General features: G+C 46.4%; 1 protein-coding gene across 2 annotated transcripts in view; it reads right to left on the bottom strand.

The window, feature by feature from the left end:
• Window positions 1-2,843: 2,843 nt before the first annotated feature.
• Window positions 2,844-13,435, bottom strand: part of LOC147638662 (Golgi SNAP receptor complex member 1-2-like) — a 45,602-nt gene continuing 35,010 nt past the window's right edge. The window contains exons 4-7 of one of the 2 annotated variants that reach the window (XM_086798613.1): window positions 4,066-4,155; window positions 3,902-3,985; window positions 3,672-3,801; window positions 2,844-3,534 (exon numbers count right to left, since the gene is read on the bottom strand). In XM_086798613.1, the coding sequence (XP_086654739.1) occupies window positions 3,437-3,534; window positions 3,672-3,801; window positions 3,902-3,985; window positions 4,066-4,155 (402 nt within the window). In that variant the 3' untranslated portion in view covers window positions 2,844-3,436. The remainder of the gene's footprint in view (window positions 3,535-3,671; window positions 3,802-3,901; window positions 3,986-4,065; window positions 4,156-13,435) is intronic. The other variant, XM_086798614.1, reaches the window with a different exon arrangement.

The raw sequence follows: 13,435 nt of genomic DNA, 5'->3' as shown, positions 1-13,435 counted from the left end.
AGTTCTAGCACATGATGTGGATTCGGTATATATCAACACAAAGGATCAAGTAGCTAACATCTTCACGAAGGCACCTGGTACACATAACTTCCACAGGTTTAGGAGCTTACTGGGAGTGCAATGTGTGAAGTTAAGCTCGAGGAGAAGTGTTGAGATCTCGAGCTCAGCTAGTGCTGCGGACATTGATGACCCACATGGGTGATAGCTTCCACGTTTGTGCCACTATCACAGTTGGTGAGATTATGGTTGATATATTACCAGTGGATGACAAGTTATGTGAGTTATGTGATAGCCACACTTGGATTACTAGAGTATGGCAGAGTTAGAGCGCCAGCTCATATAATCGGTTCACACTTTGGACCGACCATTATATGTTATAGTAAGAGAGTATTTTCCCTTAAAGTCTGCAATCTTATCTCTTTAGATTATGGTTGTAGAAGAGAAGAAGATAGAAAAAAATGTAACCATCCATCTCTCTTGTGTACACTTACTCTTTTGTCTATGTGTGTTTGCTTGCAAAGAACTCAAGCTCTCTCCCCTACATTCTCTCTAGTTTTGGTAGGACCACTACAACTCATGGGTGAAAAGTTATACCCACGTTGTAGACTAACCTTGGTGAAGCTTCTAGAGCACCTTGAGGGGGACCCTGTGGTGACAGTCTATGACCATGTTGTGGCAGTCTATTACTCTCTCTTGTGTCTTGCTCTCTTGTGTATGCTTATTTTCTTGCAAAGAACTCAAGCTCTCTCTCTCCACAATTTTTGTAGGATCATTGCAGCTCATGGGTGAAAAGATTTGCCCACATTACAAATCAGCCTTGGTGAAGCTTCTAGAGCACCATGAGGGGGAGCCTGTTGTGACAATCTATTACCCTCTATTGAGATAGAAATGTAACGACACATGCTAGGGACAAGACCTCTGAAATGCGGATGTGTTTGAGCATAGACTCTTGAGCTTGAGAGGTCTTTATCCTCTTTCATGGCAATGTGGCCTCCATGAAACTTTTGAGACAGTGCGAGAAAGTTGAGGGCCTTTCGAACAACACCTTTATCCGGGGTTATCCGCCTCTTTGTGCCGTCAAGCATTAGCACTTCCTCTTGTGTTGTGGTTTTTTGTTGTGAGTATCGATGAAGTGTAAAGCGGGGGAGACTCCGACCTGATGTCTTTGCCTCTGACATGGTGATTCCTATTAAGTTCCTTTCCGTGTACTCGGATTAATCCCATAGTCTTGTTGGCAAGTGCACAAGTGTTTTTGGGAGGAGGAAAGGAGGATGACTCAAGCAAGGAAGTAAACTCTATGAAGAGGACTCATTTGACAGAAGTTGTGAGCAAGGGGAAGAAAACATAGGTTGACACTTAGTAAACTACTGGCAATCTGGTTGCGTTCAGAGAAAAACCAAAAGCCAAATTAATGCAAACTCTACAGAGCTATTAGCTTAGACTTAAGCAAATGTAAAAACCAAGCTAGAGAAAGGTAGGAACCTTGCATGATGTAAAGGCCCAAAATGGAGAAAAATCAAACTACATACTATGCAAAGCTTATAGAATCATAGATTTGAGCAAAAGTAAAAGCCAAGTTTGAGAAAGGTAGAAACTTTGTCTTTGCAAAGCAGGATTGAAGTATGTGTTGAAGCCAAAGGCAAAAAACCAAGGTTAGGTGATGGGAAACCTGCAAAAAAAAAAAACAAAAACAAAAGAAAAACTCCAAACCATACCAACTCTACTAAGGAGCAATCAAAGCAACAAACAAAAATTAAAGGGTATGAGGGGACTTTGTAACAACCTGATTTTGAGGAGAGATGGTCACACATGGCTCACGCTTGGACTCACGCTTGCAAGTAGCGTGAACGAACCACCACTACACCACCCAAGTATTTGATTGCTCTACACTTTTGCAAATTGTTGTGGATTGCTTGTGCTTGCTTGGAGATGGTGCAGGTGATGGTGGAGAAGCTCTAACACAAGATTTTGGCAACATAACAATATGTTTCAAAAATCACCACTCTAAAAAAAGAGAGTTGGCTTTACAAGGTTTTGGCCCACGACGTGCTTAAACACGGCATACTTGACAAGTTAAACCAAGTGCATGGTCTCACTAAGTGATGTGCTTGACAAATTAAACCCAGTGGTTTGAAGTATAGACGTGAGCAAGAAGACGGATTCGTTGGTTTGAATCCTCCATATTATTGCATGTTCTCACTAAGTGATGAGCTTTTTCTAGTGGTGTGAATATATAACCCCCTCATGTCAATTAAAATTTACCTGAGCTTGGTTTGGCATGGTTTCTCCTCAACAAGTAATCTATTGTTCAAGTTCTTAAGGCGGTTGATACAATCCCTCACAGATTGGTACTCAAGCTGTTGGAATTGATACAATTGTGTAACTAGCTGTGCTTGACACCAATCTTTAAGAAGCCCATGGTAAATGCTAGCTCGAGATCCTCCATGGTCCCTTTTTGTGAGTCTTCTAGCATTTGAAACCACAACAATGCATTACCTTCTAGGGATATTTAACAAGTTAAACCCGACGCTTCAAAGTATAGATGTGAGTGACAAGACGGATTTGTTGTTTTGAATCCTCCGCACTAGTGCATGGTCTCACTAAGTGATGTGCTTTTTCTAGTGGTGTGAATACAAATCCCTCTCATGTCAATTAAAATTTCTCTTTCCAGATATAGAACTATATCATGATTTAAGTAAGGGTAGGTTAATATTGAAGCTCTTACAGATATTGTTGGCATATCTATGATGACACATGATACATGGTAAAAAGGTATGGTCTTGACACACAAGGGGGACATTCTTCTGGAAAAACTAGGAAAATGTGCCACCTCTCGCCCACACTTTTTAAGTGATTAACATTATCATACATGACACATTACAATAACACCTGGCCCAAGAGCTCTGTTCAAGATATGGGTTATTGAAGCAGAAGGGTGGGGACCATTCAGCATAGATATGTGCTTGGGGACTTAGCATTGTTGAATCTGTTTCTAAAACAAGCAGATGCTTTGATTCTATCAGCATTAAAGACATGGTGTTCTTGGAAAGCCAAAAAAAAAATTGAAAGTTAGTGCTCCCTCGTAAAATTCTCCTTCTCCACCTTTGTTTGTTGTGAGCTGGATTCAAGGCTTGATTGAGAATGGAAAATCCCTTCTAAAGGCCACTCTCTATCAAAAAGGAAATTATAAAAACATTGGTGAACATGCCCACCAAAATCATAGAATCTCTCTGCCAAGGTCGTGTCCATTGCATGCCTTGCTCAACATGACTCTCTCCTCGAAGATACTGCCAGTCAAAAATTACAAACGTGGCATTGTGTGCTCTGTCTGCAACAGCTAGAGTGAAATACAATGGAAAGAACTACCAGACCAAAAGAACAGTTGGCAGCATGTGTGCGATGCCGTGATTGGACCAGATGCTTTGCTTTGAGCAGACTACTTGGATAACCAATAAATGAGAAGAAATAGGGTGCAGCCCCCAATAACAGCTGATAGTATCATTGTGTCTCTTGAGCGTTTTCTCCTTATGGCTCCTGCAAGGAATTCATGCCATAGCTATTTTTTACCAGCACAATGAGACATGAAGAAGTCTGGGCAGCCAAAAATAGCCACATAACAAAAGATGAGAAAGACACATACATGCCACACTCAAATGTAATCTTTCCCTTACCCAATACACTGCGAATAACAGGAAAGCGATCACTGAGATGCTTGACTTTCCCCTGGATTTCCATGAACATGCTGCGCTGGGTCGATAAAGCTCCCCTTGTTGACTGTGCCTGAATGATCACCTCTTCTATCTGGTATAATCCGAAACTTTTGTCTCAGCGGTAAGCATGGGGCCTCACGCATGCAGAATCAAATAAACACTATTTCATTGGATTTTTACTGTCTTATTACCTGATTAATGTTACCATGAATAGCTGCCCTCTCTCTAAGTAAACTTGGTCCAGGTGATGAACTCCCAGATGCCTGCAAGTGCACCTGAATGTTACAGCACTTCTGAGAAGGAAACCCTGGAACAGATAATCTTAAAACCATGCAAAGCAAGACAACAATCTCACCTTATATTCACTGATGTCATTGCGTACTGATGTCAACAGCTCTGCATGCTCTCGCAATGAATTTATATTACCACGGGTTCGTTTGAACTCCTGAATGAATATTTAACAGGTTTTAAACCACAGATGAATCAGTTCTGATAACACATCCTGATTCTAATCCCCTCATACACAGCAATTAAGAGCATGAAAGACTGTTACCGCTTGGTGTAGTTTGCAGCCCTCTTTGCAAGAGAGAGAATGTAGAAGCTTTGGGCTGATGTGTTGAGAGAGAAGAAGAGATTGCTGCTGATCTGGCAGCGGACAGCAGGGACAGCAAGGCGCACAGGTTCAGATCAGGCCGTGGACAGCAGGCAGGTCAGCCGTGCTTACACATGGTGACTGAGTGTGGCAGGAGGGCAGCTTTTTACATCGGCGCTCAGCTTTTTCCTCACTTTTTGGCATGTGTGTGCAAAAAGCAGAGGCTTTTTGTTGTAAAAAGTTAAAGTTTCTTTTTTAGCACAGCTTTTTAAAAAGCTGGGGCAGCCAGGGACCTATATAAGGAAGGCCTAGGGATAGGGGGGCAACAACTTCTGGAAATAAAAGAAATACCACAAGGGGCGCCAGGGTTTGGGGCCAACGCAGTTCTCTTGTGCAGGAGTATTCTAACTCCCACTCTATCTCCCTCTTTATTTTCATGTCTCAGTTCAGTTAAAGTGCTTGTGTGTGGTGAAGTGTTTGTTTACTGCCCATCAGAGTTTTTGAAGGCCGATTTCAAAGACACTCAAGCAAGTCTTAAAAATATATTTTCTAGCTTTGAAGCAAGTACAGGTGAATAATTGATTCCAATCTCCTATATATCGCTGGTATCAAACAACACTCACTAGCGACAGCTTTTAGTTTTGACACCACATCTTGATTCTAATCCCCTCATACACAGCAATTAAGTCTTAAGAGCATGAAAGACACTCAAGCAAGTCTTCAAAATATATTTTCTAGCTTTGAAGCAAGTACAGGTATGAAGGCAAATGCATACTTATGGTAGTGCTACATATGAGCAGGAGCTTAACCAAGGGCACTTTTTCCCATCATTCACCCTCCACGCATTCTCTATGTACTCTAGATGTCTCTCCATAGTTGCATTCCGTACTCGTACTCATCCATTCAGTACTTTCAATAGCTAACGTGCCGGTACCATGCTTTCCGTACCCATACTGAAAAAAAAGTTGAAGTGACTAGTCAATAATAACTACTAGTGAATATATGGTATGTAGATTGATGTTGAGGAGCTCGAGCATCACAAACAGCAACATGCCGAGAAGAGCGACATAGTACGTGATGAGCAAGAGAAGATTTACAGACAGCTTCACAAAGAGCTCGAGGGCATTGATAAACGAGTCACTCGAGCTCAGTCTCTGTCACGTGCATCCCGCACTTGGATGCCACGTGGACATATCTGAACAAGAAGGTCTAGGACCTGGAGTGGAAACTAGTCCCATGTGAGCCGAGTTCGGGACGAGTCAACCAGGGTTTCACTCTAAGCGTCCAAGAACAAGTGTGTATTGTCTTGCACATGAAGCAATGCCAATCCGTACTGTGAGTCTCCCTCTAGAATGATGTCAAGTGACCTGGGTGTTTGGTTTGCAACCAGATGCTAGGCATCTGTAGGAAAAGCATGTAGGTTGCATGTAGAAGGGATCCAGCCCTTAGGGCTACCCCAGAAGAGAGATTCTATCTCTTGAGTGGACATTGGGTAAGCTCTACGCCACTCAAGAAGGGCCAAGAAGGCCCTAGGCTTTGCCCACCAGCCCAACGAAGGGCTGGGCAGGCTGTCAGCCAGCCCAAGGGGCTTGGCCAGGCAGCCGACAGGCCCTAGAGGCCAGCCCAGCCAGCCCAGCCAGGCCTTACTAGCTTCCCAGCAGCCAGTCGGCCAGGGTCTAGGTGCTGCCCAGCAGCCACGCACAGCCTGGACGGCCAGTCAGTAACAATGTGAAACGATGGATAAAAGGCATTAAATGCCTAGGGACCAGGTTGTGGAGAAATATAGAACAGGCCAACCCTTGTTTGGGCCAGCTGACCAGCATGGTTAGGACCTATAAATAGGTAAACCAGAATTCAGTCCAAGCATCTCATTATTCACAAGGGGTTGCTACAGTTCATGGGCCAGGACAGCCAAGAAGAACCAAGGTGAAGAGTGCAGATTTTTTTTATTTTTTTTTTCAGAAAGAGACTTCTATTAAGTATGAGAAAAACGTACGATGCCATGTAAGACCTGTGGTACTAGAGGAAAAGAAGATGCCATGGTCCCACCACTCCCGCATAAATATCACACGCTTCAACTGCGCAGAACGAGAGGGCCCCTGAATGCAAGCCCAAGTAGCCATAAGAGTATGGATGACATCACCCCATATAGTACTAATGCACTGAGACCCAAAAATCTGGACACCCTCAATAGCCTCCGTGCATCTAGCTCTCCAGATCTGCCATGATGTATCCTGCAATATGCCATGCTGGGCAATACCTCTACGAATGAAAATAGCAGAATCTGTACCATTGCCCTCATAAAAAAGCTGCGGACCGGACTGGGAGAGCCAAGCAACTGCCCCCCAAGTCACATGCATGGCTCAGCCACTCAATTTGCCCATAAGTTGGGCTACAGAACCCCAAATTTGCTGTGCAGTGCAGTGCAATATCCCCATAAACAATGTTGTACAGTCTCAGAATCTGCAGCACACCTAGGACAGGAAGGTGCTACACCGAAAACGAATCTCCACTGATTGGTGGGGAGACATCCATGTAAGAATAACCAAAAGAAATAAGAGATCTGGCTCCTTCTGTATGAGTGCCAAAGTCTATGCCAATATCTGCGCTGTATCACTGGAGAGATATCATAGCTCTCCCAATGAGGCCTGAGAGTAGGGATCCTATGCATCTGTCGAGTGAGGAGAAGCCTAGCATTCCAGACAGTGAAACTGAAAAAAGGAAGGCTTTTCAAGGATCGAAGGCATCAATCCACTCCCACTCTCCTAGATCCCACAGAAGATATCTGATAGGACTGCCACCATATAACCACAAACACCAAGAGCCATGAGTCACTATCTGAGGAGAAGGGTCAATGAACCAATGCTTCCCCGAATGACCAAAAATCCTCACTGGACTAAGTCTAGTATCTGGGATGATCTCCTACATACTACATCTCCTCAATCTCCCTCCAGGCATGATAGAGTAAATGATGCAATATGTAGCCTCCTGGCCCGGGAGAGCAATGACCTGAAGAGGTATGCCTATCCTCGAAAAAACTCCAAGCCAACTCGGATGATAGTCTCCGTGAAAGGTCCCAGAAAGCCACTCATGCGGAATAGTTGCATCAATCTAATCAATACGAATGCAAGAGCCCCTAAGATGCTGAATGGATGCACCTCTCCGATCCTTCAGAAGACTCTTAAAGGTCCTCCAAGCAAGAACTGTGTGTGCACATCTCTCCCATTTTGACCACTGCATATAACGAGATGCACCAAGTGGCCGACCAGCCTCATCCCTAATGAGCTCGGTTCACATAATAGGTTGTCGGTCAACCTCATCCAAAGACCTAGGAGGCCTTTGTCGCAAAAAAGATCTCATGCTTCTCCATGCTCTGACAATAGCTGCAATAAGAGGGGAAGATGGTGCCCTGAAATCAGCCTTTGTGAACAAAGAACGTGTGCTGGGCATCCAGTCTCTCCCGACCCTGGGTGTATATCTAGAAATTTGAGACAAGAAAAAATCCTTCCAAGGCTTAATGCCTAGTAGGAAACCTCTGAACACAAGTTTGCAAAGCAACGCCCTGCACTGAACATCCGGATCGATAATATTCAAGCCCCCCTCTCGTTTGGGCTGAATAACTGTGAGCCAAGCTACCCTGGCACGAGTGTCTGAGGTGCCATCCAAACCCAACCAAAGAAAATTGCAGATCAATCTCCGCAATTGGCCAATGCACGCACGAGAGCAGCACCAACAAGAGGCAATAAACCAAGCTGAGACAAGCAATACCTGATTAGCCACCAAAGCTCTAGAAGCTAAATCTAATCTCCTAGAATTCCGTCCATCACCGGATGAGTGAAAGCCCCACGAGGTACATCACAGGAGATTTCCAGCACCATTGCGGTGAAACAGGGCTGCCCTCTATCACCCACTCTTTTCGGCCACATTGATAAGATCTCGAGCTTCATTGATGGATTAGGCGGGGCTGGTCCTACACTGGCACGCATATTGATCCCCATACTACTTTATGCAGATGACATCATCCTCCTCTCAGACTCAGCCGAAGGGCTTCAGAGACAGTTGGATGCCTTACATGACTTTTGCACTCAGCGGGACCTCTCTGTTAACCTTGGTAAAACCAAGGTAATGGTCTTCAATACCTCTCGCCCCGTCACATCCAGATTGAGCTTCACATATAGAGGGGATCCTGTGGAGATTGTCTCATCCTATGTCTACCTTGGAGTCACTTTCAGTGGCCCATGCTTTACCATGCTTCCCGCAGCACATGCTAGAGTGACGCGGGGATATGCAGCCTTGAGCTTACTTGAGCGGCAGTGCTTCCAGGCACATTTCCAGGAGCCCAAGACGAAGGGCTTGCTTTTTGACACCCTCGTCACACCAGCCTTGATGTATGGAGCAGGTTTCTGGGGGCCAAATTAGTCCGATGAGGATTGGCAGCGAGTTGAGAGGCCCCAGGTCATGATGTTCTCCCGTGCGATCCGCAGCAAACCATCAGTCCCACACCAGATTATCCAGGCAGAGTTTGCTGCAGCCCCGATGGTAGTGGAGGCACTCTTCCAGACAGTCACGTACCTTCATCGCATCACTCACATGGATCCCCATAGGCACCCGAGGCTTGCCCTGGAGTCCTCCAAACAGCTAGCACTTGAGGGGCACTCTGGAGTATGGTATGCACTAGTTTCCACTTGGTTCTCAGTATATGGGCTCTGCATGGACCGCCTACCCCCCCTTCAGTACAGTTTGGACTCCCCTTTTTTCCGGCTGTCTCACGAGGATACCAACCGGGTTATCCGGTCAAATCTTATTAGCCTCTACACACGTTGCACATGGATCACACCCCCGGAGCTCCCCACGAAGATGCACTTTTACAAAGATCACTTCCTCACACTCACTGAGGATGGATTCATCCAGCAGCCGGGCTACTTGAGTGTTCACATGTCCCATGCCATGCGGATTGCGATTGGCCAGATACGGGTTTCTTCCCACCGCCTCAATGGAGACAGGTAGAGCTGAGTGCATCTTCAGAGCCGGGAAGCTCGTACGGACACCCAGAGAGGAGAGGATCTGCCGACTATGCCACACAGAGGTTGAGACGGAGGAGCATTACATATGCCGCTGCCCAGTATACTATGAGATCCGCGGGAGGTTTCACTGTCTATTTCGTGAGGGATTCGGTCCACTCTCCAGGATCATTGACTTCCAGGACCAGCGTTGCCTGGGCCTCTTCCTGCTTGAGCTCCGCAGGCACAGGGACACCTTGAGACACAGGCCCCAGCCACCCCGCCCCCTCCCTCAGCAGCCAACCATCACCAGTTTCTTCCGGACCCAGGAGGTGGAGGACACCGACATAGTGGATCTTGTGGACCCTCCACGAGCTGCTATGGACCTACCCCGCCCGAGAGGAGTTACCTCGGACCGAGCCTCTGCACCCCAGGGTGCCCGACGCCCTCGACCCCCCCGTCGGCCACGATCACCTCACCAGCTCCAGATCCAGGACATGCTCCACCGCCATCGAGCTACCTTTCCACGTGACATAGCTGAGGGAGACCTCTCGGCCATACTCGTCAACCCCATGCTTGACATTTTGGAGAGCGGTATACCATCTACTCGGAGCTGATGTTGCTCCCATGTTTTTATGTTCTTAGTATTCCATGACAAGTTTCCATGGACAGTTTTGTATCACCCAGTGAGATAGCTATATTTATTTTTTCATTCTGTTTTATTTTCCATTCCATGATGAGATATGCCAAGGACATTATTGTACCACTTTGGTCTCATAGGCCCATTGGGTCTTTAGTAGACGCTTAATATATCTTTCTTTCTTTCTTTCTTTCTTTCTCTCTCTCTCTCTTTCATCCCACCAGCTGAGAGTGGAGACTACCAGATATGGGCTTAGAGCGGCCACACCAGAGGACAGGATATGCCAGCTCTGTCACACAGAGCTCGAGACAGAGGACCATTACATATGCCGATGCCCCGTGTACTATGAGATTCGGGGGAGGTTCCACTGCCTCTTCTGAGCTAGGTTCGGGCCACTTTCCAAGATCATGGACTTCCCGGATCAGAGATGCCTGGGACTTTTTCTTCTAGAGCTCCGTAGACACAGGGAGTCCTTAGTGAGATCCAGATCAGCTGTACTTGCTCGAGGACCAGCACAGAGAGCTCTCACTGACTTCTTCCATACCAGCACTCCGAGGGCCGATCCACCCATCATACCCAGACCACAAGCTAGTGTAGGAGCTCGGCTGAGAGGTGTGACACTCGACAGAGCCACTGAGTTATGCAGAGCTCGACGCCCCAGACCCCATGGCCCTCGCCCATGGCCACGCCACCACAGGAAGATCCGGGCCATCATCACAGGACCTTCTCGCGCCAACTCAGTTTTACCACCTTGAGCACCATGTCACAGCGGCCCATGAGGGATGTATTAGGGTGATACGAGAGCTCTCTGCTCATGTACCTAGATCAGATTTTAAAGTTCTAGATTTTTGTTATCTTTCTTTATTACTTTTTTGTACCCAAGATTATGTACCTCATGGATATGATGTAACCTTTTGGTCTCATAGGTCATTTTGGCCTTTTGAAGACATTAATACAACTCTCTCTCTCTCTCTCTCTCTCTCTCTCTCTCTCTCTCTCTCTACAGATGATTTTATCACCCGCCCAACGTACATGGATGTACACCTATCACATGGGATACGTTGTGCCATTGGACAAATCCGGACCTCATCACACCAGCTGCAGATTGAGATAGGGTGATATATGCATCAGATCTTGGATGACTGCATTTGTTAGCTATGCTACCAGGAGGCAGAGACAGAGGAGCACTACATTTGCCAATGTACAATCTATTATGAGATCCGAGGGAGATATCACTGCCTCTTCCGAGAGGGTTTTGGGCCGTTACGCAGGGTCATGGAGTTTGAGGATCAAAGATACCTGGGATTGTTCCTACTTGAGCTCAGGAGACACAGAGAGACCCTCTTGGAAGACGGGAGACCGAGCCATGATGTACCTAGACAAAGGACCTTGACAGATTTCTTCGGCACCAGCACCAGCAACCCAGCGCACACACCTCCTGATACCTCCTCCATTGGGCCATCAAGGTACGGACCACGCTCCCAAGGAGTCACCACTGATAGAGCAATCATCTAATGTCGTGCTCGTCCGCCACGCCCACCACGATCCCGACCACGGCATCCTCACCATCGCCAGATCAGAGCCATTATTGCTCGGCATTCGAAGGTGCCTACCTCGCTTCTACAACCTCTCCATTCTAGACAGCCCCATGGTGGAGATATTTGGTCTAACGAGAGGGCAACACTTCAACTGATCAGCATACATGGATCTACCTGATATACATTTTCCAATATTTTCTACTCAGTATCATCTCGGAGTCTTACAATTATGTTCTTATAACTGTAAGACAATCAGTTTATTGTACTTTTTAGTCTCATTTAGTTGTTCTCTTTGATGAGACACCAACTTCAGATGTACTCTCAGTTCACTTTTGGTCTCCCAGGCCATTATGGCCTCTCTCTCTCTCTCTCTCTCTCTCTCTCTCTCTCTCTCTCTCTCTCTCTCTCATCGCACGCATGATTCGGAGTAAACCATCGGTACCTCATGAGATTGTCAGAGCAGAGATAGGAGCCGCACCAGTGGTTACCAAAGCCATGTTCCAGTCAATGACATTTTTGCAAAGGATATGGGAGCTCCCCAAACAGAGATACCCACACCTAGCACTTATCTCTTCCAGGCAGTTAGAAGCAGATGGCGATACACGATGTTGGTACGCCCAGATGTGTACCTAGCTGAGATTACATGGCATGACGATTGATGCACTCCCTCCATTTGATTACAGCCTGGACTGCCCCTTCTTGGACCTTAGTCGCTCTAAGAAGAATAGGGTGATCATGATGGACATCATGAGGCTAGATGCAGAAAGGACATGGTCCAGACCCCCCCCCCCCCCCCCCCGAAACTCGCGGCGGGTGCCCGGGGGACTAGGGCCTTTGACACACTTGTTGATACCATCAATGCATATTAAAACATTTAAACATGGCCACAGCCTTAACACATATCCATCATCACTTTGCATAAAACATAAAGCTGGACAAAACATCCACAAATGCTGAAAATGGAGCTTGCACGTGTGACACCGCATAGAGGCCGGAATGGGCCGACCCCCCCCCTTTGGAGTATTTTATTACCCAAGGAAAATAATATCATGTACAAGCTTTGAGGGCCTTACTCTCCCCACGGGAGATGCCGGATTATCCATGTACAAATGCCATAACACAGCCCAACACGAGGCAACCAAGCCGGAACATAGGCTGTAGAAATGCCGAGCCAACAATATAATCCATATACCTCCGTGTGGGTACTGATTCTTCCCCAAAAACCAAAGGTCTTCATGCAATAGAGCTGGTACAGCAAGTACAACTCTCCATTCAGCTGGTACAACAGGTACAATGGCTGGTACAACAAGAACAATGGCTGGTACAACAGGTACAGTGGTTGGTACAACTGGTACGGTGGCTGGTACAACAAGTACAAATGCTGGTACAACAAGTACAATGACTAGTACGGTCGATATAGTGGCTGGTACAGCTAGTACGGTGGTTGGTACAGCAAGTACAATGGCTGGTACAGCTGGTACGATGGTTGGTACAACAGGTACAACAAGTACAAATGCTGGTGCAACAAGTACAATGGCTAGAAATCATAATAAATGATTAAATACCCTTGCCTTCAGTATTTCTTCACGATGGAAGCCTCCAAAACAGTCCCCAACAGCCGGTATTCTTCACGGGCAGCCTGAGAGAGAGAGAGAGAGAGAGAGAGAGAGAGAGAGAGAGTAGCCATCATTAGGGCAGCCTGTAACGGTGGTAGAGGCTAGTGTGCAGCAAGAGAGCCTCCATTAATGAAGAGAGAGGGCTCCAATTTATAGATTTGGGCCTCCTATGAGCTAAAATGGCAAGAGAAGGCTACGATGACAAGTGGAGAGCCACACAATAGCTGAAGTGACAAGTGTGAGGCCACTTGTCTCACTTTGATCCCTTTTTCTAACAAGTGTCAGGCCACTTGTCTCACTTTGGTCCACTTTCTTGCCACATGTCCCAATCTAAGAGAT

This window comes from Cibotium barometz, chromosome 5, assembly GCF_041138505.1.
Source record: "Cibotium barometz isolate CiBa-2024 chromosome 5, ASM4113850v1, whole genome shotgun sequence".
NCBI classification, from domain to species: Eukaryota; Viridiplantae; Streptophyta; class Polypodiopsida; order Cyatheales; family Cibotiaceae; genus Cibotium; species Cibotium barometz.
Note: the sequence above shows the minus strand (reverse complement) of the source record. Positions and strands in the feature narration are given on the sequence as shown.